The sequence below is a fragment of the Myodes glareolus genome, chromosome 16 (genome assembly GCF_982192425.1).
Source record: "Myodes glareolus chromosome 16, mMyoGla1.1, whole genome shotgun sequence".
NCBI classification, from domain to species: Eukaryota; Metazoa; Chordata; class Mammalia; order Rodentia; family Cricetidae; genus Myodes; species Myodes glareolus.
This window is the reverse complement of record NC_142041.1, coordinates 73867091-73888375: the sequence shown is the minus strand read 5'-3', so window position 1 is coordinate 73888375 and position 21285 is coordinate 73867091. Positions and strand designations below refer to the sequence as shown.

At 38.9% G+C, this 21285-nt stretch overlaps 1 protein-coding gene and 1 long non-coding RNA gene across 2 annotated transcripts; one reads left to right on the top strand and one right to left on the bottom strand.

Moving 5' to 3' along the window:
* Positions 1-1024: 1024 nt before the first annotated feature.
* Positions 1025-9014, bottom strand: Ca3 (carbonic anhydrase 3). Its single transcript, XM_048419845.3, has 7 exons — positions 8856-9014; positions 7979-8176; positions 5611-5729; positions 4221-4313; positions 3358-3420; positions 2490-2645; positions 1025-1804 (listed from the first exon to the last, which is right to left on the bottom strand). The coding sequence occupies exons 1-7, from the start codon at positions 8887-8889 to the stop codon at positions 1685-1687; spliced, it is 783 nt and encodes a 260-aa protein (XP_048275802.1). The 5' UTR covers positions 8890-9014; the 3' UTR covers positions 1025-1684.
* Positions 6997-14061, top strand: LOC125390762 (uncharacterized). The gene is made up of 3 exons (XR_007228866.2): positions 6997-7078; positions 12341-12420; positions 13148-14061. It is a non-coding gene; the product is annotated as an uncharacterized LOC125390762 (long non-coding RNA).
* The last annotated feature ends 7224 nt before the right edge of the window (positions 14062-21285 follow it).

Sequence of the window (21285 nt, the reverse complement as noted above, 5' to 3'; positions counted from 1 at the left end):
GTGTCTAGAATTACTTTTGAGGATTTCTCAGGCTTTAAGTGGATTTAGTCCACATCACAATTGAACTTTGTATCTAGAGATATTAAATGTATTAAAAGTCAAATATATGCGTTTCTACACTGTTGGAAAATATCATGCTGAAGTACATTTCTTTGAAGAATTATATAAAAGATGCTGTCTTGCCTAAAACAAGTACTATCTGTTTTCACTGATCTGAATGCCAGAACCCAGCTTCAACTTGACCAACTGGGAACTGTCACATGATAAGACTGGCAACACCCTCTGCTCAGGTCTGCAGTTCAGTTAGATGCCCTTACCAACTGCCTTGTTCCCTTTCCTAAGGATAGAGCATCTGAACTCAGAACTTGAGAGTCTTTTATTGCTATCCTCCAGTTACAAAAAAACAAAAAACAAAACAAAACAAAAAAAACCAAAAACCCAAAATTTGGAAGTTTGTCATTCTCAGTTTCCTCCATTTTTGTCATTTGTAAAGCTTTTTCATTAATTGGACACACACAGCCTAATCTTATTATAGGAAATAAGTCAGACTCAGAAAGACAAGTGCTGAATATTTTCTTTTATATATAAAGTCTAAACATAAAACTGTATATGTGTATGGACATAGAAGGGGTCTTGAAACTTGAAAGGGGATCATGGTTGGAGGAAGAGATAAATCAATCCTTAAAGGGGAGGATTACAGGATTCATGTGATGTTATTGCAGAAGAGGGAACTGTTGAAGAACAGATATAAGGGGGGAGGGAGGTAAAGGACTGGCTAAATTAGAATAAAGTATAATGACTCGAATGCATGAAAATGCTATAATGAAATGTATCATTTCATATGCTACCTTAAAACAAATGTTTTAATCTAAGACTTTAGTTTAAAAAGAGAATACACACACTTTTCATTTGCATCCTGTCTTTATAGTTGCTGGGACAGTAGAAACTCTTGGCTTCAGTTGTCATCCACTCTTTCCTATTCTAGGAATCATTCATTCCAGCCTCAAATTCAAAAGACACCAGAGAAAGTTCTTATTTTTATTATTATTTTAAAAGGCATGCAAAAGTGAAAGTAGTGAAATAAAAAAGAAATGGCCCTGATTCAGACAAAGAAAACCATCTTTATGAGGGAAAAATTCAAATGCTGGATCAAACATTTGTGTGTGTGTGTGTGTGTGTGTGTTTTACAGACAATTGAAACCAGGCAAACTTCATAGTAGGCAAAATTTTAACGAGTGATGTAGTGTCACTGGCATTTAAGAGGTCAAATACAAAGATCTTAACTTGTGCCTTCACTTAACTGTGGTAGGGTGGGCACACGCCTCCATACCCACACACATAACATCACCTATCTCTTCTGTATTGCAGTAACTCGGTTGGGAAACAGGAGCCATGAGGTTCTGAGAAATTTAGTATGCTCATCAAGTTCCATATCTCTATTTTTCTACTTCTTTCTCATTGAACCCATACTAGAAATGCTAATTTTATAGAAAAGGTAGTTGTTCTAAAGGTTAGAGGTGAAATTCATGCTTCTGGGTTAGACAGTGTCAAAGGCATTGCGGCTTTCTGCGACAGCATCTTTTTTTCTCCAGGTGTTTTAGCATAGCATAGAGCACAGAGCACCAGGAGGCAGGCAACTCTTCAGGGGCAGGTATTCTTTCCTGAAGAGGCCGGAACCAGAGCCTCACTTGAAGGAGGCCTTCACCACCCTACCCTTGATGGGCTGCGGAGGACGCCAGTTCCCCACTAGGGGCACCGGAGGCTCATTCTCAGCGCTGGCAAAGAGGCTACGCAGCTTGGCCATCTGTAAGGGGAAGCAGACTGTTAGAAACCACTGGCTTTCTAAGCTGGCCACGCAAACCACAGACCCAGTCCCCATGGCTAGGTCATAAGTTGGCAAATATCAGTTCATATCATAAACATTTTCTAACATTCAGGACGCCGTGCTCTCTGGATAACCACCTTTCCCACCCGCATTTCTCCTGAGTTGTAAACTGAGGGGTCAGCATGGGGTGTATCACTTTACATAGAAAGGGATGATGGTTTATTGAATGTCTGTAAATTAGAAGAACCTTGATAGGTTCTTCCTATCAAGGAAGAACCATTGTGTGACCAACTCAAGTATTTATGAAATTACTTTAAAGGACGAGAAAAAAATTAAAACCAGGCGATATGTTAAAATGTTAGGCCAGGCGGTGGTAGTGCACACCTGTAATCGTAGCACTCAGGAGGCAGAGGCAGGTAGATCTCTGTGAGTTCAAAGCCAGCCACCAGGACAGGCACCAAAACTATACAGAAAAACCCTGTCTCGAAAAACAAACAAACAACAACAAAAGTTAACCACTTCCTTCCTTTTTTTTTCCTTAAAGGATCATAAAACAGGAAATTATCATAAACATATTATGCCTTGGCAGTCTAGATGGTTCAGTGTGTAAGGTGCTTATGACACGCCTGACAACCTTTAATGCCTAACCTGTGATTGCACTCACCTGGTCTGAGCTCACGGTCATGGGCTCCTTCAGCAGCAACCACACGATGCACTCTTCGCAGGGCGGCGTGGTGAAGGAGCCATGGTAAGTCCAGTAGTCCCGGCAAGCAGGAAACAGGCACGATGGGTCGAAGTGAGTGAAAGGAGCCTCCTTGCCCTAGAAGACCAGAGCACTCTAAGAGGACACGTGCACTCTGCGCCCCCTAGAGGCTTCTATTTGAATAGGTTTAGACCCTTCACTGGTAAACCTCAGATGAAAAGGATTTCACTTTATGTTCTGACTCGATTTGTTAGAGTCACTGCAGTATTTTATTCCTTGTTTTCATGGTCGGTGGGACTGTGATTCTGTCCTTTCTCACAGGGAATACTCAGACTTGGAAGTTGATTTGAAGACTTTCACTTCAGTACATTTCATGCTTAGACTATTTAATTCTTCTAGTGTCCACACTTAAAAGCCACTACTTGAAATAATCTCAAAAACAGCTAAATGAGTCTGTCAGTTAGAAGAGTCTACTGTTAATATTAAGCTTATATAGGAGCTATCAGAAAACGACAATACCAAGATTAAAGAATGACAGTGGGGGCCATAGGGAACCTCAGTGATCCTGTGCCCACCATGGAGGGGAGAAGGAGACCCCGGAACATCTCACTCACCTTCTTGTGGAAAGTCCTTATCTCACAGCTGACCAACAAATGAAATAACAGATGTGAAAGTGCTCTAAGGGCTCAGCACTAAAGAAATATGAGGATATTTACTTTTGTATGCAAACATACGGCATCCATCAGACAGTGGCAGGTTTTCCCAGAAATTTGAAGACAATTGATGTGTTCTGACTCAAGTTTACCATCCTTAAATGATTATCTCTTACCTTGGTCTTAATTTTGTCCAGGGCATCAAGGAAAATCTGAAACTCTCCTTTCTCTCGTCCGATCTGTAAGGAAATAGACATCCAATAAGCTATTTTTCCCTTCTTCATAATTGGAGATCATCATAAAAGCTGATTTGACCCATCCACTTGCTATTGGTGTTTTATAAGTCTTCCACAGTCTCTGGTTAAGCCAAATGTAAGTTTATTCATCCTAAAAGATGGCAGAATATATGTTTTCTAATCTAAATTTGGATTTCAGTTCTCTGAAGTTCAAAACCACAAAATTACATGTTGGTTTCAACTCTATTTCCTTGGCCCTCTTTGCAAAGAAATTCCATTTTTTTTAGAAGAGCCAAAGCAAAAGTAGATGATGCTTCCACAACTGAGCTACTGCCTTTCCCTCACAGTCCTCTCAGTGGATTCAGAACATAGAACAAACCAGGTCATTCACTGGCTTAAAACTCAGATTGGGTTACCATGAAGTTCATGTGTTAATGTCACTAAGTCCTCTTTAAACCAAGGTTGGCTGAACAACACACACATTCCTTGTGCCATTCTAGCCTGAGATCCTGTGGGTGGAGCCCCCTTGAGCTGACGGCAGGTCCAAGCAGTCACTTGGCATCACAGAAGTTTCCAGCACTGGCTTTCCGGTTTCCAGTGTGATCGCAATAGAGCAGTGTGAAAAGAATATGAACACATGTCAGACTCACACACCCTCGTCCTTGTCTTTCCCTTCATAAGCCCTGAGCCTCTACTCTCACACATGTTTCAAATATAAGGAAAAGATGGAATGCATGGTCTCTAAATATTAGTAATGGATTACATTCTGAATGAGAAAAACATACCATCAATGTCTACCTCACCTTCAGAAAAATTCCAACAACAGCAATTCCATCGGGTTGCTTTAAAGCTTCTCCAAAGGTATTGTACTTTGGGTTCCAGTGAACCAGGTGAAGCTGCAACCACCAAACACAGGTTGTGAGAAAAATCCTTGGGATACAGAAATGAACATTATTATCCACAAGAGACTCAAATGTGTGCATCCTTCAGGTTGTTGCTGAACACTCTCATGGAAGTTGATGAAATTCTAATTATTAATAAGCAAAGCTTCAGTGAAATTTTAATAGTTCAAATAAAAAGTGTTTGAAATCTGCCTCATCATCGACAGAACTCTGGTGTCGGCAGCAAGCTTATCTTACTTTAGGACATGAGCACAGCCTAAGTAATCGAGTTGTTCATATTGAGTTACTTAAAATGGCAAGAGAATAGTTTATAGTTGTTAAATATTTTTATTCAATTTCAAAAATGTGAGATAATCCATGTACAAACATCACACTCAAAGTCTTTTTCACATCTGGAAAAAAAATTAGCCTGAGCTTTCTCCAACGGTGAAGGAAATGTCTATTTAGGAAGACAATCCTGATAATTTATTGGTCTCTACCTCATTGGCTGTATAGAAATGGCTGTGGCACCCTAAATGTGTTGTATCTCATCTAATTTGGAAGCCAACCAGGCAAGGCCTGGGTAGTATTTGGAGTTTCATCAAGTTTTATTTAACCAACAGTTAAGTACTCAGTGATGCCCAAAAATGGATCAGCTGCAAGTGTGCTGCCATGGTCACATTTCCATCCAATCCCACTCCTCACCAACATCTGCTTTGGAAAAGAGTAAAGCAGAAAAAAAATGAATTTTGCTCACTTCTAATGCAATACAGACTCGATTTTCTAATGAAAATGGGAGGTAGCCTGTCTTATTCCATCTGAAAATTCCTGCCTTAAACAAGATGCATATACATACAAGCAGAAAGCAAGGAATTCTTGTAATTACTAAGTGTTGTTTTTGAACCATTATATGTACTCATAAAAGAGGTACCTGAGCCAGTCTGTACAAAGAAGACCAAGCCCACCCTGCCTCTATTATGTAACCTTATGTTGCTTATCTGTAACCTCTTACCGGTTGTTGTGGTGGGGATCAAATCAGCTAAGACACACATTAGTTTCACACACATTAGCTGCCTTGCTGGTCCTGGTTCCTTTCAAGATTATGCCCCTTTTTTTTTTCAGTCTAATCTGGAGAATCTTCATTAAGAATACTGAGCCACTTCTCTCTGTCCTAGTTTATTTGGGGGCTTCACTTTGTGAGGGGCTTCACTTTGTAAGTGAGCAACTTGAAGCAGAATGGGTTATGCAGTTGTTTCTAAGTTTCCAGTTTTGATCATTTGAGACCTAGAGTGGACTGGGTGGTTCCTCCTACCTCAGCAGCATACTTCACTCCATCCACTGTGTGCTCAGAGCCATGGTCATCCGAGGAGCCCCAGTGAAGATGGAACTGGCGAAGTCGGTAGGGTCCAGAGAGAGGACCACCCCTCAGCACTGTAAGATAATAAGGTGATTGATGAGTCCCCCCCCCCCCCCCCCCGCAGAGCCTTATCTGAAACCAGCACTCTAGAGAAGACTCCATGGGTAAAAGGTGTCACCTCCTGGGAATATGGAGCCATCTGCAAGTGTTTGTCACTTAAAGTCCAAATATATCAAAGGAAGAATTTTCCTTTCTCTCTTATTTTTGCTTGTTTTTCTTGTCTTTTCAACACTTTAGGAAACAAATTAAAGTAGCAGATGTACTATAGAACCCTGAGGACAGGTTAGTAGTTCAGAGAAGAGCTAGGTATTTGACAGGATTTAGATACCATTTCTGAGTCCACCCACATCATTGTGTCATCTCAGGCAAGATGCTCAACTTCTCTGAACTGGTCTTTGAATCTCTAAGAAGGTGTTAATAATTCCACACTTTGTGAGCTGCTGTGAGGATTAACTGAGATCAAGCACTTAAATGGTGCTCATCTCACAGTGCCCTGCAAGGGATCATTGAGCAGGTGGGGACTCTTCCGTAATGTCCCAATTTCAGTTGTGTTTTACTTTAGATGACAAATGAGACCTCTCACACACATCTACCTTAGACTATGACTGCTCGAGTCGAATGAAACAAAATTTCAGCAGTTTCCCAGGAAGCTAGTCAGGGTGGGCTGATATATATGAAATATGATATATGACTGATATGTATGAAATATGATATATGACTGATATGTATGAAATATGATATATGACTGATATGTATGAAATATGACATATGGTATATATTAAATATAAGATATGATAATTCTTGGGCATTAATATGGGCTTTTACAACACTTACCTAAATCTCTCATGCAATTTGATCTCTAGTCATGCTGTTTGGAGAATTAATTTAAATAATTTAAAAGTTCAAATATCTTCTAAAAGATACTGAAAACTGTACAGAAACCCCAAAGTCAAGATCTACCAATGTTAAGTTAGATGCAAATAGCATTGTAACAGCAGCTATTTTAGAAAGGTTTGGTTTCTTGCAGTGAGACAGGAAACCCACAATGCAGACCTAGAGCAATAATTCTAGGCTTGAACCAGCTTGATCAAATGGAAAGCAGGTGCTTTGGTTTGTTTGTAGTCCAATCATTGAGAATAACTATGATTAGGATATGAGTATAACTTATTGGACTAAACTATATTAAATCTCTAATACTCATTGTTTTATTTTTTTAATGGTGTTTTATGTGATTCTGCTTGTAGTTTTTAATTTTATTGTTTTTTCCTCCAAATGAAACCTCGGCTTTTAAGGCAAAGGAAAGAGCAGCCTGAAATAATTGCTCAAGAAACGATAAGCTTCTGTCCTCTTCCTTACCTGGAAGGTAAGAATGGCCACTCTAACATTGTTTCTTATGACATCACCAGGATGTTTATTCATTTTAGCTCATGAAGAACATGGGTCTAGGAAATTGCATTCTTGATAACTAAAGAATAATTCTTATTTAGACTTGTTTGCAAGGAAATAAAGCTTGCTTAATTGAAGCAAATTTTTACTCTTTAGCTCTGGTTGGCCCTGAGCTCATTAGAAAGACCAGGTTAGCCTTGTATTTGTGGCAGTCCTTTTGTATCTGTCTCTTGGGTGTTGGATTTAAAGGTGAGAGCCACCAAGCCTGTCTGAAATAAAGTCAAATTAGTCTTATTTATTTCACAGATTGGATACTAGTGTAGAGTGTAAAAAACATATCATTACTCCAGTTTTACACTAACCCAAGAAGAAGTGGGCATATACATCAGAAACACTCAACACAAAGATTCTTTGATTGGACCCCAGTGAGGTACTGAACCCAGGTCACCTGAACTCACACAATATTTTTTTTCCAGTGATTGGCCTTTTTCCAGTGACTCAGGAAGGAGAAGAATCAATTGATTTCCTTCTGTTTGAGGGAGCCTGTTCTCCATACCATCAAGAAACATAAAAACTTCAACTTTCAATAGTCAGAAGAAAGTCCAAGTGGACTCCCTGCCCAACCATAATCTGTCTTAGGAGTGTGTTATAAACGTTTAACTTTGGTATATGGCCATCTCGAAAGTAGTTGGAGGGTATGATATTCTTCTTCATTCCATAAATATAATTCTTTACAGCTAGAGCCAAGCTGAATATCATCTCCATTTCTGGGATGAACTTCTCCCTCTTCCCAGTAATTCTGTCACTGTGTCACAAACTGCATTTTTACAATAGAACCAAAAACACCCACATGACCCTTCCTAAGTGCTGTACTTACTGGACCTGTCATAAGTATCATCAAACACAACTCTGCAGGTCTTTCCGTTATTCAGGATGGTCTTTGCAGAGCCGGGATCATAAGATGCTGACCAGGGCTGCAGAGAGGGGTCATGCTTGATGTCTTTTGTATGCAACTCAATGGGTGACTGGTTGTCCCCTTTGGCAATTGGATAAAGTTCATGCCAGTGCTCAGGTCCTAGGAAGTAAAAAGAAGAGAGTATGTTTATTTAGTACAACCCAAGGCCTCTTCCCAGTGGACTAAGCCGGAAAACTATGCATAGGCCAGAGAGCAGTCTTGGCTTCATATTAAGAGGTTTTGGGTTCAGATTAAGCAACACAGCACTTTGCATTCCAAACTTATTTAGAACCTTGCTTATCTATGCTCAAAGAGTATTTCAGTCTTTGCAGTCCCTCCCCTGGCTTGGGAATCATGTAGCCTGAAAGCTAATCTTTGAAATGAATCACATATTGATCACATTTTTGTATTACTTTGGAGCTTTCAAGGGACACTTTTCTTCTCTTGCCCACGGCTAAGAGATGACTAAAAATCAAAACAATGATTGTTACTGGGGCCCCAAGCTCAAAGAAAGCAAGTGCTCACTGCTCAGTTTCACGGAGTAATGTTCAATAGGACCTGACTTTGGGTTGAGTGACTTCTCAGATTCATCACTGAACTTTAGACTAGTTACAGTGTGTCTCTGAGCTTCAGGTTCCTCCGTGGAAAGGAAAACAGTGAATCATGTTCAAAGAACCAGTAGCATGGGACACCTGAAAGTTCTCAGTAAATGCTACTTCCTAACTACCCCTACACCCACGTTTTCCAGCACACCTGTGAAATGCCAAGGGCAACTCTGTAATGCCCTGACTCCACTCACCATTGTGACTGGCGTAGCCCCACTCCTTAGCCATGGTCACCTTCTTGGTTCTCCAAGCTGGACAGCTCTTTCCTTTTCTTGCTCCAGGTGTCCTGCAAAGTCCCTACAAGTCCCGACTTTTATATAAGTCTCTTGCAGTGTGCATGGCCTTATTAGGTCAGCGGGGTGAGGCAGGGGACTAAACTGGATTGGGGTGGTATTTTGAAGGCGGGGCGGGGAAAGCCAATGAATTACAAGAGCTGGACAGCTGTCTGGGAGAGAGGGTGACAGGAGGAGGCAGGAGGGGAACGAAAGGCCCCTCTTTGGCTCTCACACGAGCCAAGCGTGGCTCCTTCCCGGCTCTCTTTGCAGGTTTCCAAGCGGCAGGGCTTTCTAAGAGCTCCGGGTTTGATCCTAGGGGTTCCCTCTTGGGGGTCTGGGCAGGCGCGGCACTGGATACAGTCCTGTCTGCTTAGTCAGCAACTAAAAACTGCTCTAGCAGCCTCACTCAGAAGACTGCTTTTCTCTCGGACTGGAGTACCACCGGCTGTGATCTTCTGAACGCTAAAGTTCCTTTTCCTGAAAGAATCCCCCGACGGTGACGGGGAAAGAACTCCTCTGATCCTCTGACTCAATCATGTTTCCCTTGTGAAAACGTGTAAAATCCTGGGAACACAGATGAGGAGGAACCCGGGACTACACGCTGCCCAGTCCCGTTATTCTTCAAGAGATGAGTTTCTGAGGCCGACTGTGCCAGGCTTCACATTCAGCCTAGCGGGTGTATTTGTCCAGTAGAACTCGGAGCACAGCGCCGGATCCTGGGCGGAGCAAGAACTCTGCACTCCAGCCTCACCCTGCAGCTGCCTGGGACTGAGTCAGTCACACTGGGAACTGGGCTCCATTGGTCTCCGGACGCCAAGGAGACCATAAAATGAATATGTTACCTAAAAATTTCACTCTCCAAAGCATAATCACAGACTAGGCCCAAACGAGGAAAGCATCTACGGAGTTGGTTTGGGGGGAGGGGCCGTTTCTTTCCTCTCAGTTCTAATGTGTTTCGTAATACAATACCCACATAAAAGAAGAGTAAAACTGGAGTATCCCATGTGTGCTTGTCAAAGGTATAATTAGAAATATCTGGTTACGTCTCACACTAAATTGGTATGGCAGATGTGTGCAATTCTATGCATACATTATAAAATATTCTTGTTTGGACAAGGATATCTTTTTAAAAGACCAGAAAGAAAATAATTGAATGAGGTTTCTGTATACATTTTCTTATACCTTCTACTTTTTAAAATGGCTTTTCCCATTTTACTTTTCCTTGGGGGTTACAAAACCCGAGAAGGAAGTCTCTCATCATGGCAAAGACAGCTCATCGACTAGGCATGTGGAATGCCTGACCACACTCAGAACCTGGACGCCAGGGTAGTCAGTCTCCAGGGTATTTTTGTGACCAGGGATCACTTGATCCACACAATAGCACTGTGGAATCAGGAACCCTCAGTTAGTTTGGAAAATCCAAGCAAACACAGCTCTAAGCTAAGGGGCCACGTGTGTCTGGGTTTCTAGCTCATTGTGATAGGTTCTGCTGAGTTTGCAGTTACCAGAGGTGATTTAAAGTTACCAGCAAGTGGTTATGGGTGAATAAGCCAGAATCTCAATCCAGGCCATTAACTCTGACACTAGCTTTTCTCTGACCTGGGATAACTAAATCTCATAATTACCAATGTCATCTGTTACTGATTATTGAGTTAAGACATATGAGACATTCATTATGCTACCACTGTTCGTACCGGAGATAACTTTTTAACTGCTTCATTTACAATTTAATAATGTACACAGTGAGGAATATAAAAAAGCACTAAGTAGAAAAATGAAATATCTAAGAGATTTAGATACAATAATTTTGAAAGCAGTACTTGGGATTTTTACTTTCTTGTAAAAATTTAGTGAAAAGTATAATTTAGCATAATGTAAACATAATTGTGTAACTCTAAGCCAGAAGTGGTGGCTTACATCCTTACTACCAGCACCAGGAGTCAACAAGGTAGGCAGATCTCTGTTAGTGTGAGGCCAGTTTGGTCTACACAGTGAGTTCAAGGGTAGTTAAGGCTACATAATGAGACCCTTTCTCAATAAAGAAAGAAATAAGTAATTATGCCTCATCTGAATTCAAGTGCAAATGAAATTTTCAAACCTACCTGAAAGCTTATCATCTCCATCTAAATTGAGCTACTTCAACAAAACTGTCTGTCCACAAAGAAAAAGAGACTTTTAAATTGGGTCAAGGACTTTTAGGCCTTTGGAGTTGGCATGGAAAGGAACAATGCTAGGTATACATCAAAACTAGGAGAAAGATGAAATAGCTATTAATAATTGACTACAGACTGTGTCCTCCAGTTCTCCCAGCGGAATCCTAGGAAAGTTGATGCAGTGGACAATTTTCTGGACTTTCCTCCCAAAGCGAGTGTGTGTAAACAGAGAAAACGGTAGTAGGAAAGAAAGGAGAAAACTAGCCAAAGAGGTGTTTCTGGCAGAGTCAACTAGATAATATTCAACCAAATTTAAAATATTAGAAGTGAATTTAAAATACTAGAATTTAAAATATTAAAATTTAGATATATTTTTCCATGATTTAATCATTCTATTTGGCAAAGATAACTTGTAAAGCTATTAACTCAAATATTCCACAAATAGATATCATTTGGCGTTTGCATTACACTACTAAAAAATAAGCCATCAATTAGGATCTGAAGTAATTTAATAATTCAGCTTAAATATTATATTTAGGAATATGGATTTCCTACTATTTATTTTCATAAAATAAACTCTAGGACAGAAATGCAAAAAATTGGCAACAAAAAATTAAAAATTCAACAAAACTATCTGACTGTGATGGACACCCTGACTTTAGCCTTCCTCCTCAGCACTGTCAGCTAAAGATTGGCTAGTGTGTGCTATAGATAATGACAGGTTCAGTTCCCAAGTTTGCTAGCTGGGCCATTTGGATCATATCTTATATTTGGCCATTGTTCTTGGCAAGCTTGGAGGAGAGAGGCCTAAGTGCCTACCACAACTGAGATATGTCAGCCTGATCACTTTCCTTGAAAGTGGGAGCAGGAGGCCCCTTTTGAAGTCCTCCCAGATCTACCCAAAAAAATCTGTTTATCGAGGTCCATCAGTTCAAACTGTTTCTTTCAAACCTAAATCATTATTTTAAAATATAGTAATAGAATATTAAGAGGAGAAAGTGGTTGATAATGTGTTTTCTTAGACTCAAACATGGTTTATAATGTGTTTTCTTAGACTCAAACATGGACTTGTTTCTAATAATTTCCTGATGACGTTTGTTTATAGAATTTAACAAGTGGTGCTAACTTTTATGGGTTTTTATTGTTGTTTGTTTGTTTGTTGACTTAAGTGGTTGATTCTCTCTCTCTCTCTCTCTCTCTCTATATATATATATATATATATATATATATATATATATATATATGTCTTAGGTGCCTCCTATGGGAAATGAAGAAAATAATGTACACTTTACAAAGTTCTTGTGAAGCTTACAGGACAATATACAAGGCAGGTAACTAGCATAGCTTAAGATAGTAGAGTAAGCACTTAACGAAGTTATTGTCTTTCCTTTTTCACTACATAGAATATCTCTCTGGAATCTCATCTACCCTAAATAAACCCTGTCCCTTGTTGACCTTCCTTGTATGTTGCAAAGTGTAGGTGCTAACTCGCAGACATCATTTACATGAAAGACTTATTATGCGTGTATGAAATTTTAAAAAAATGATACTCACAGTATCTCCTACAAACTGTCATGTTTACTTGGAGTAATCATACTTTGACCCTTTTCCACACAGGGATCATAGAAAATGATCTATAATCTACCCAAAACCAATTATGCACAAAATGCATTAATCAAATAGAACTCAGTGAAGCTCGCAGCCCTTCAATAATATCTAAAAATCATCCCACAAGGCTGAAAAGTTATGATACTTTATGACCATGGTTTTTGTTCACATTAATGGAATGTCAGGTGTTTTCAGAAGCTCAGTGCACATGTTCTTCACCCATCCTTTACTGCATCAATAGAGTCTACTTTGGTCTTCCCCTAAGTTTTTTATTCTTTCTTGCTGGTGACTTTTTTTTCCCACACTTTCCTTTAGTATAGCTTGCTCTTCTCTGTCCTGCAGCTTAAAACTGTTTCTATTACTGTGTCATGTGCATAAAAATGCCGTGTTCTTGTCATCTAGAAGATCAGTGATGTACTACATATCTCTTCTTTTGTTTCCAATTGCCAGTCTAATTCCAGGCAAAGCCACTTGTTGGAGTTGAAACAACCAATGTTTGGAGAAAAGAAAGAAGACTGTATCAACTCTCATGTACTTTGCTTTCCTGGGAAGAAAAATACAGCAACATCATTTCTATAGGAGCTAGAAGTTTCCTATGTAACCTTCACATCTTAAAGCATTGCGAACATCTCAAAATAACGTGGATGCTTCTCTGGGTTCCCAACAGCAAACAGAGTGATACATGTACATTTGAAAAGTAACATGCTGCACTAATTCTTGCTCTCATGTTATGAATTTAGTTGAACAAATAGTTAATGGAGAATAAAAAAGATTGGCTTTTAAATTGTAAATGCCATTTTGCAAGACACACCTATGTTGACCCCAAATCTATAAAGCTGGCCTTCTAGAAGTTTACAAACAGGCTGTTCCAAAGACTTGGCTCTGGAAGGGTTCTTGAGGGGGCAGAATCTGGGTAATGAAGGACACATGGCAAGGGTGAACAGCACACACAGAATATTTGTTTGGATGGGTGCCAGACTCACCACAGACAGTCATCCTCCAGAGGATGTCCTATGAAGCTTGATCCACTCTCAAGAGGTAGCATTAGTCCATACATAAGCATAGAGCCCCAGGACGAAATGAACTTCTCCTACGCCATACTTCTTAAAAGTTATAGCACATATCACCACTACACTAGGGATCAAACTGTAACAAAATATAGCAGCATCTTAAAGATATGAGAACACTGGAGACTGTATTTCTTCAACTTCCATATAATAGGGTACAAAATCATCATTATTGATCATTCTAAAATGCCATTATTCATGGCTTTCTAAAATTCAATAACATGATTCTTTCAATTCAGATAATGCATTATATCACTATTTTGTCCTATTTATTCCTAATAAATAATTAAATTTAAAGTCTATTCTTAAATGTTTTAAATGTTGAGTATCAATGTGAAAAAAAATAATATTGTAAGAGTAAAATAGCTTCTATAGAAAATGTTATGCATATATCTCCATTTCTTCCTTATTCATTTTAATATAAAGCATTATTTTGTGCTCCAAAGAAAAGAAAATAATTTCAAAAAACAACAACCCAATGCTTTAAAAATACTGTCAATTAGTTGGACAGCAATAGTGCACACCTTTAATCCAACTACTCGGGAAAGCAGAGGTTGGTGGATATGTTTCAGGCCAGTCTGGTCTACAAGTTTCAAGACAGCCAGGGTTGTTAAACCCTGGATTCAAAAACCACTAAAAAATAAATAAATAATACAATCAATCACAAATTAGTCATCCCTGTAAGACAGTGCCTGTAAGACAAAGGTATGATTAATGATAATCTATTAACTTAAGAAAAGTTACTTGTACTTTTTAATTTTTTTCACATAAAAATATATGTTTTGTTGAAAAAAACATGCGTTTTTTTCCTCAGAAATATCTATGATTATTGTTTTGTTTTCTTCTGCATAGTTCATTCCTAGGACCTATAATGTTGTGGTAAATTAATTGCTATGATGCAATTTAGCATGGCTATAAATTGTAGGCAGTTAAAATCTTAGTTGTATATTAGTATATGATTTGGTATTTGATAATTAAATAACTAATATAAAATCTCTAAATTAATTTCCTCAAGCCATAGACTTATTCATTAAAAACTACAACTGTAAGAAAAATGCAACTGTGGAGCCTAATGAGGTTAGGCTATGTAGTCACCAAGGTAACTATAGCATAAACTTAAATGTACAGGACACATTACTGGGGCCAAGCAGGTCTACTATAAGAGTAAACAGCCTCGCTGACCTTTAACTCTTCAGCTTTTCTTAGTTGTCCAGTTCACTATGTCCCAATGATACAGTATCATCTTCTTGTGGGTTTTGTTGTTTGTTTTGTGTTTTCATGTATCAGAAGTATCTGGTAAATTATGAGGACTTTGAGAAATTTAAAGTTGACAATAATTAATTTTTATATCAATGTATTTCAACCTTGAAATACAATATCAGTTGACAATACAGAAGCTGGTTTTTATATTTTTATAATGTTAACTTACTGGGACGTTCCACTGATAAAGGAGCAGAACCGAGTGCGAAGCTCTTTTGTGGCATGCAAAAGTGAACTTCAGTCCTTGAGAGAGCAGGCCCAGTGAAACGCAGGGAAAAAGAACTCACTATGTCACATTCCATAGAATAGAGCACCTAATTACCGTCATGCAATAGATATAAATGTCAACAAATGGGGCAGTGGGACACCATGTCTGTAGTGCAGAGCTATGACAGTATCAATCAGACAAATAGAACCTGTGGCATACAGTGTGTGGATTCGGGGGGGAGGATTGTAAAGACTGGAGTGTTCTATGCTGGCTAGAAGCAGTTCTGCTCTGATACCTCCCCCACTAAACTCTGAGGACCTGTTGATATTAATCTTTAGGACAGTTCATCCAGCTCGACTTTATCAGACCTTCAGTCCTGAAGACTGGTAATTCTGATCAAATCAAATTTTGTTTAGCCTTATATTCATAATCATTTATTATTGATCTTAAAGACATGATCTTTTCAGAAAGTGCCAGATACAAAAATCAAACAATTCACAAAGAAATTTGCAATGAGACAAGCAAAATGAACCTGGCTGGCCCTGTGAGCAGAAGTTCATATAAGATTCCTTTCTCACAGCCAAACTGATGCACAAGTCGCTTCCAAGATAAACAGGGTTACACTCCGTGTTCGACAGCATTGTATTTAGACTCTCAATCCTTTCCTGGGGTACTCTTTCTTTCAAACAAGGATGAGACATGAAGCTGAGAGGTACAGCTGGTCAAATCTTTCTTCTTTGGCTTATGTCAAAGTCTTCCCACCTTGATATTCGAAGGAGAGAATGAGTGATGGTCGTTGTTGATGAGGCCTCAGGACTCTGCAGCCAATAGCATTGCCTCCTCTGCCAGGGTGACGAGAGAAGGAAGTGGCCACTTGGTCACTTCTGCCAGGCACAAAAAAGAATGGGCATAATATCAGAACAGATTTTTTAAAACAAAAGCCCAGTAGTTCTGATTCAAGCGTAATTCCCATGGTTTCCCATTGTTGAAATGCTGCATTACTTAAGCCCTTGTGGATTTTTCAAGGTCTCTTATCAAAGGAAACAAAAGAATACTTCTCGCTGGTGGTGAAAAATTAAGAAAAGATCTGAAAATGAAATCATGTGATTGTACTAAAAACACAAAATGCAAAAACTGTTTTATAAATTTAATGTATTTTTACTAGAGTAGATATCTTTAATTTAGACTTTTCTGTAGACACAGATATCACAAATCTTATCATAAATCCATAATCTCCCTAAAATCACTCTTTTATCATAGAAAAAACCCTGTGACATAGGTGACTAACAGTGTACCTATTATTGCAGAAGATTATAGGATTACCTAGTCATATGTAATTTGATTAATTTCAAATGCAATGATATTTTAACAAAATCCAATATGCTCAAAAGATAAACTTGAAAAATACAACTGAAGAAATTATTTTCTCATGCATTCAACACGTATACTCATTGCCGTACGCATTGACCTCTGTCCTAAGCACCAGCAATTTGTCAAGGAACAAGAGGGAGGTTTTCTCCCTCAGTTTAGGACCAGTTTGTTCTGGTCCGTGTACTTACATAAACCAAGCAGACTGATAACTTGTGGTTTGTGAGTCATGTTAGAATAAAAGGCTAAGCTAGGGAATGATGTACTGGGTAGACCAGAAAGAACAGATCTCCTTTGAATACAGTTATGGGAGGAGGGCTTCCCAAAAAGTTAAATTCAAAGAACTAACCCTTGGAAAAGTATTAATCATTTGAAGAGTTCAAGGAAGGACATTGACAGTGGCAGGAACTCCAAGAATCTGATAGCTGGAGGGTGATGATTCAGAGAGAGGGTGGTGTAAGGCAAGCTTAGGGAGGATGCTGAGAACAGGCCATGGAGGCCCTGAAGTCACAGTGAATAGCTCACTTTGATGCAGTGGTGAGCTAGACAATGTAGCAGGGAGGAGAGACACAACCTGATTCACATCATCTGCTTCTTACTGTAGTTGAAGAAGGAAATGAATAAAGGTGGAGGCAGAAAAGCACATAACTTGCTTTACAAAGATTTCAGCAAAATATTTACTTTATATGACTAAGTTAGCAATTTCATAGATCATTAGGAAGGTTGATATGGTTACACAAAGAAGAAGAATAAAAAAAGCAAAACCCATTTCAAGATTTCAATATGGATAAGAGTAAAATAAGATAGTGGAAATGCTGAGAACTGTCTTGGTTCCCTCCATGTTGTGAGATGAGGAGTTGCTGTCAGACAGTTAACTGAGAAAGCAGAGAGTTCCCTTAGTCATCTTCTTATGACTTAAACTAAAATACATTTCTTAGATATAGATCAGAGCACAGAGTGATAAATGGTCACAAAGCCCCCCAGAGCCTGCCCAGCTAGTAACTTCAGCTGTAGCAAAGCGTGGAGAAGCTAGAATAAGTGTTTATTTGTTTGTGTGATTGGTTTCATTTGTGTATTTAATTGCTTATTTTAAAAATGGAATCAGGAAGACTTCAAAATCTTGCAATTAAGAAAAGTTTAAAAACAAAATTTAAAAAATTAAATTAAAAACAAATTAATTAAAAAATTAAAAACAGAATAACTATGTGATCCAGCCATCTGCTGAATATAAATCTGAATTAAATAAGATAATATTGCAAAGACATACTTGCACTCATATGCTCATTTCAGCATTGTTCAAAATAAGAATTACATAAATATCCTTTGTTAGAAAAATGGAAAAGAAATAATGTGTATATATACATACGTATGAGCACACCAACACACACACACACACACACACACACACACACACACACGGACAGAGAGAGAGAGAGAGAAAGAGAGAGAGAGAGAGAGAGAGAGAGAGAGAGAGAAAACTGAAATATACAGCCTTTACAAAGGAAGAAAATCTTACCACCTGCAGCCACACTGAATAGATTCAGTTTATAACTGCAAAGCCAAATGAGCAAGACATAAAAACAGAGATACCATGTGATTACACTTATATGAGGAAGCCCCAATATTTAGCCAAAAGAAACAGATAGATGCTGAATGGAGGAGATATGAAATGATATTTGTTAAAGCAGCAAAAGAAGTAACTGTATAAGTGCGATGCTAATCATTATCTAGGAGGAGGGCACCTCATTTGAGAAAACGCTTCCATAAGACTGGCTTATAGGCATATCTGAGGTTTTTTTTTAAGTTAATGATTGATGTGGGAGGCCTCAACTGACTGGGGGCAATGTCATCCCTGGACAGGTGGCTTTGGGTTATATAAGAAAGCAGAATGAGCAAGCCACGACGGGGAAGCAAGTCAGCAAGCCACATTCTTCCTCAATCTCTGCTTCTGTTCCTGCCTGGCTTCCCTGAATGAGAAGCTGTGATTGGGATGTATAAATAAATTAAGCCCCCTTTATCTCAAATTACTTTTAATCAGAATGTTTTATCACAGAAATAGATAGCAAACCATGACAGTGTACAATATGCAAAGTTAAATCCTTGTAATATATACAGATGTTATATGTCAACTAGATTAAATAAATCATCATGAATTAGAAAACTTATAAAACAAGATAAAATATGTTAAAAATAGATTAAAGAATTGCATTTAAAATGCTGTAAATAATCTCTTAAAAGTGGATTATTGGGAGGGAGGAAGGATGGATATGAGATCAGGGAAGAATATATTTCAACTAAGGGAGTCATTTTAGGGTTTACAGGAGACTTGATTATAAATGGGATCCCAGGTCCAAGGAGAGATCCCCAGAAGAGAGGGTGCCTGAAACGGCCTGGCCCATAACCATACTGATGAATATTTTGCTTATCACCATAGAACCTTCATCTGGTGATGGATGGAGATAGAGACAGAGACCCACATCGGAACACTGGACTTAACTCGCTAGGTCCAAACGAGAAGCAGAAGGAAAGAGAACGTGAGCAAAGAAGGCAAGACCAGAGGGAACCTTCATCCGAGGATGGATGGCGATACAGACGGAGACCCACATTGGAGCACCGAACTGAGCCCCCCAAGGTCCAAATGAGGAGCAGAAGGAGGAAGAAAATGAAAAAGGAAATAAGGACTGCGAGGGATGCGATCACCCACTGATACAAGGGGACTGATCTAATGAGAGTTCACCAAGGCCAGTTGGACTGGGACTGAACGAGGACGCGATCCAATCAGATTCTCTGAATGTGGCCGGATTCTCTGAATGTGGCTGGCCAGGAGTCTTTCTGAAAAGCCATTGACAATGGCACTGGGACTTGTTTCCTCTGCATATACTGGATTTTGCGGATCCAGTCTGTCTGGACACTCACCTTCCTGGACCTGGAGGGAAGGGGGAGGAACTTGAACTTCCCACTGGGCAGGAAACCCTGACTGCTCTTAGGGATGGAGAGGGAGGAGGAGAGGGAGTGGGGAGAGTGGGAGGGAAACTTTTATAATTTAATAAAATTACTTTCAAAAAAACAAAAAACAAAAAACAAAACCAGCTCCTAGGGACAAAAAAGTGGATTATTCTGAATAGTCTTTCAAAACTAAAGATACTATTTTCCCTTTAATTTCTGAGTGGTGAGTGCTTCTTTTGTCCTCAGGATAAAGTTAACCTCTAGGACTGTTTATAACATGTATAATGAACTTAAAAGGACCTTTCTAAACAATTATGAACCATGTAAATGTTATCATGAGAATATGGATAAGCACAGTAGAGATTCCAGAAAGGCCAGACTTCTAAATATATATATATAAGATTATCACTATGTAGTAAAATGATAAGGGGTCCCATAACACACACACAAATAGGAAACTTTGCAGTGGTTTGGATAAGAATGCCGGCAAAGCTTATTTATTTGAATGCTTGGTCATTAGAGATGTGATATTTGGCAGGAATTAGGAGGTGTGGCCTTGGAGTAGATGTGGCCTTGTTTAAAGAAATGTGTCACTGGGAGCTGGCTTTGGAGGGTTTCAAAAGTTCACACCAGATCCCAGTGTCTTTATCTTCCTGCTGCCTGCAGATTCACAGGTAGAATTCTTAAGTTACTTCTCCATCACCCTGTTTGCCTGCATGCCACCAGGTTTCCTGTCATGGTGACAATGGACTAAACCTCTGAGACTGTAAGTAAACCCCAAATAAATGTTTTCCTTTATAAGAGTTATCATGGTCATAGTATCTCTTTACAATTAACATAACATTTAAAAGATAACACATGTAACATACTTGGAATTTAATAGACATCCAATAATTACTAGGTAAGAAAAATAGAAACATAAAGTAGATACAATTGCATTCTGGTTAACTAACTCCTAATTAAATGAAAGCTACATGGAGATAAATCCAGGCCTGGTTTTGTTCAGAACCACATACCCCATATGTTGTTTGATGTCAGATAATTATGTAGCATACAGTATAGCAATGAAGGGGTGCAGGAAGGCAAGGGCGGAGTGGGAGCCCAAGCTCCTCAAGCACAGATGAATGGACTGAGGAGCTGGCTTGGTCTCTCAAAATAGAAAAAAGGAGCTGCTCAGTACTAGACTTTGATGAAAGACTTAAATATGCTGAAAAGCTCTGGAGAGTATACAGTAGGGTCTCCAAAATTCCTCATGTATAGGTGAAGCATCAACTGCGTGTATAAAGTCAACCTTAGTGTCTAAATGCAACCTCCAGTGATCTTCTCTATTGCTGACATCACAGCACAAGTCCAGTTGTGCAGGTTATTGCAATGTACTCAGTGTGGCCGTAATTTCTCTCTGTGGCAGGAATTTTGCACTTTCTTAACTCATATAAAACGATTTCCCCCAACGCTCTCTGTGCTCAGGTTCTTTGTCAAGACTTAGCTTCAGCTTAAAAGTAACAAGCTCAGAATGGCCTTCACAATTTTCCCATCTAAATAGATGTGCCTGTATGATATTTATGATTTATTTTCTAATTCTTATTATAATTGTTTGTATTTATAGCATGCAGTGTGATAATTCAGTATGTGAATATGGCATAAAATCAACTTGCTGTACTTAAAGCTTTCATCTATTTCAATGTCTCAATTTTCACTAGCATGTAATAATTGTGCATATTTGTGAGTACAGTAATACA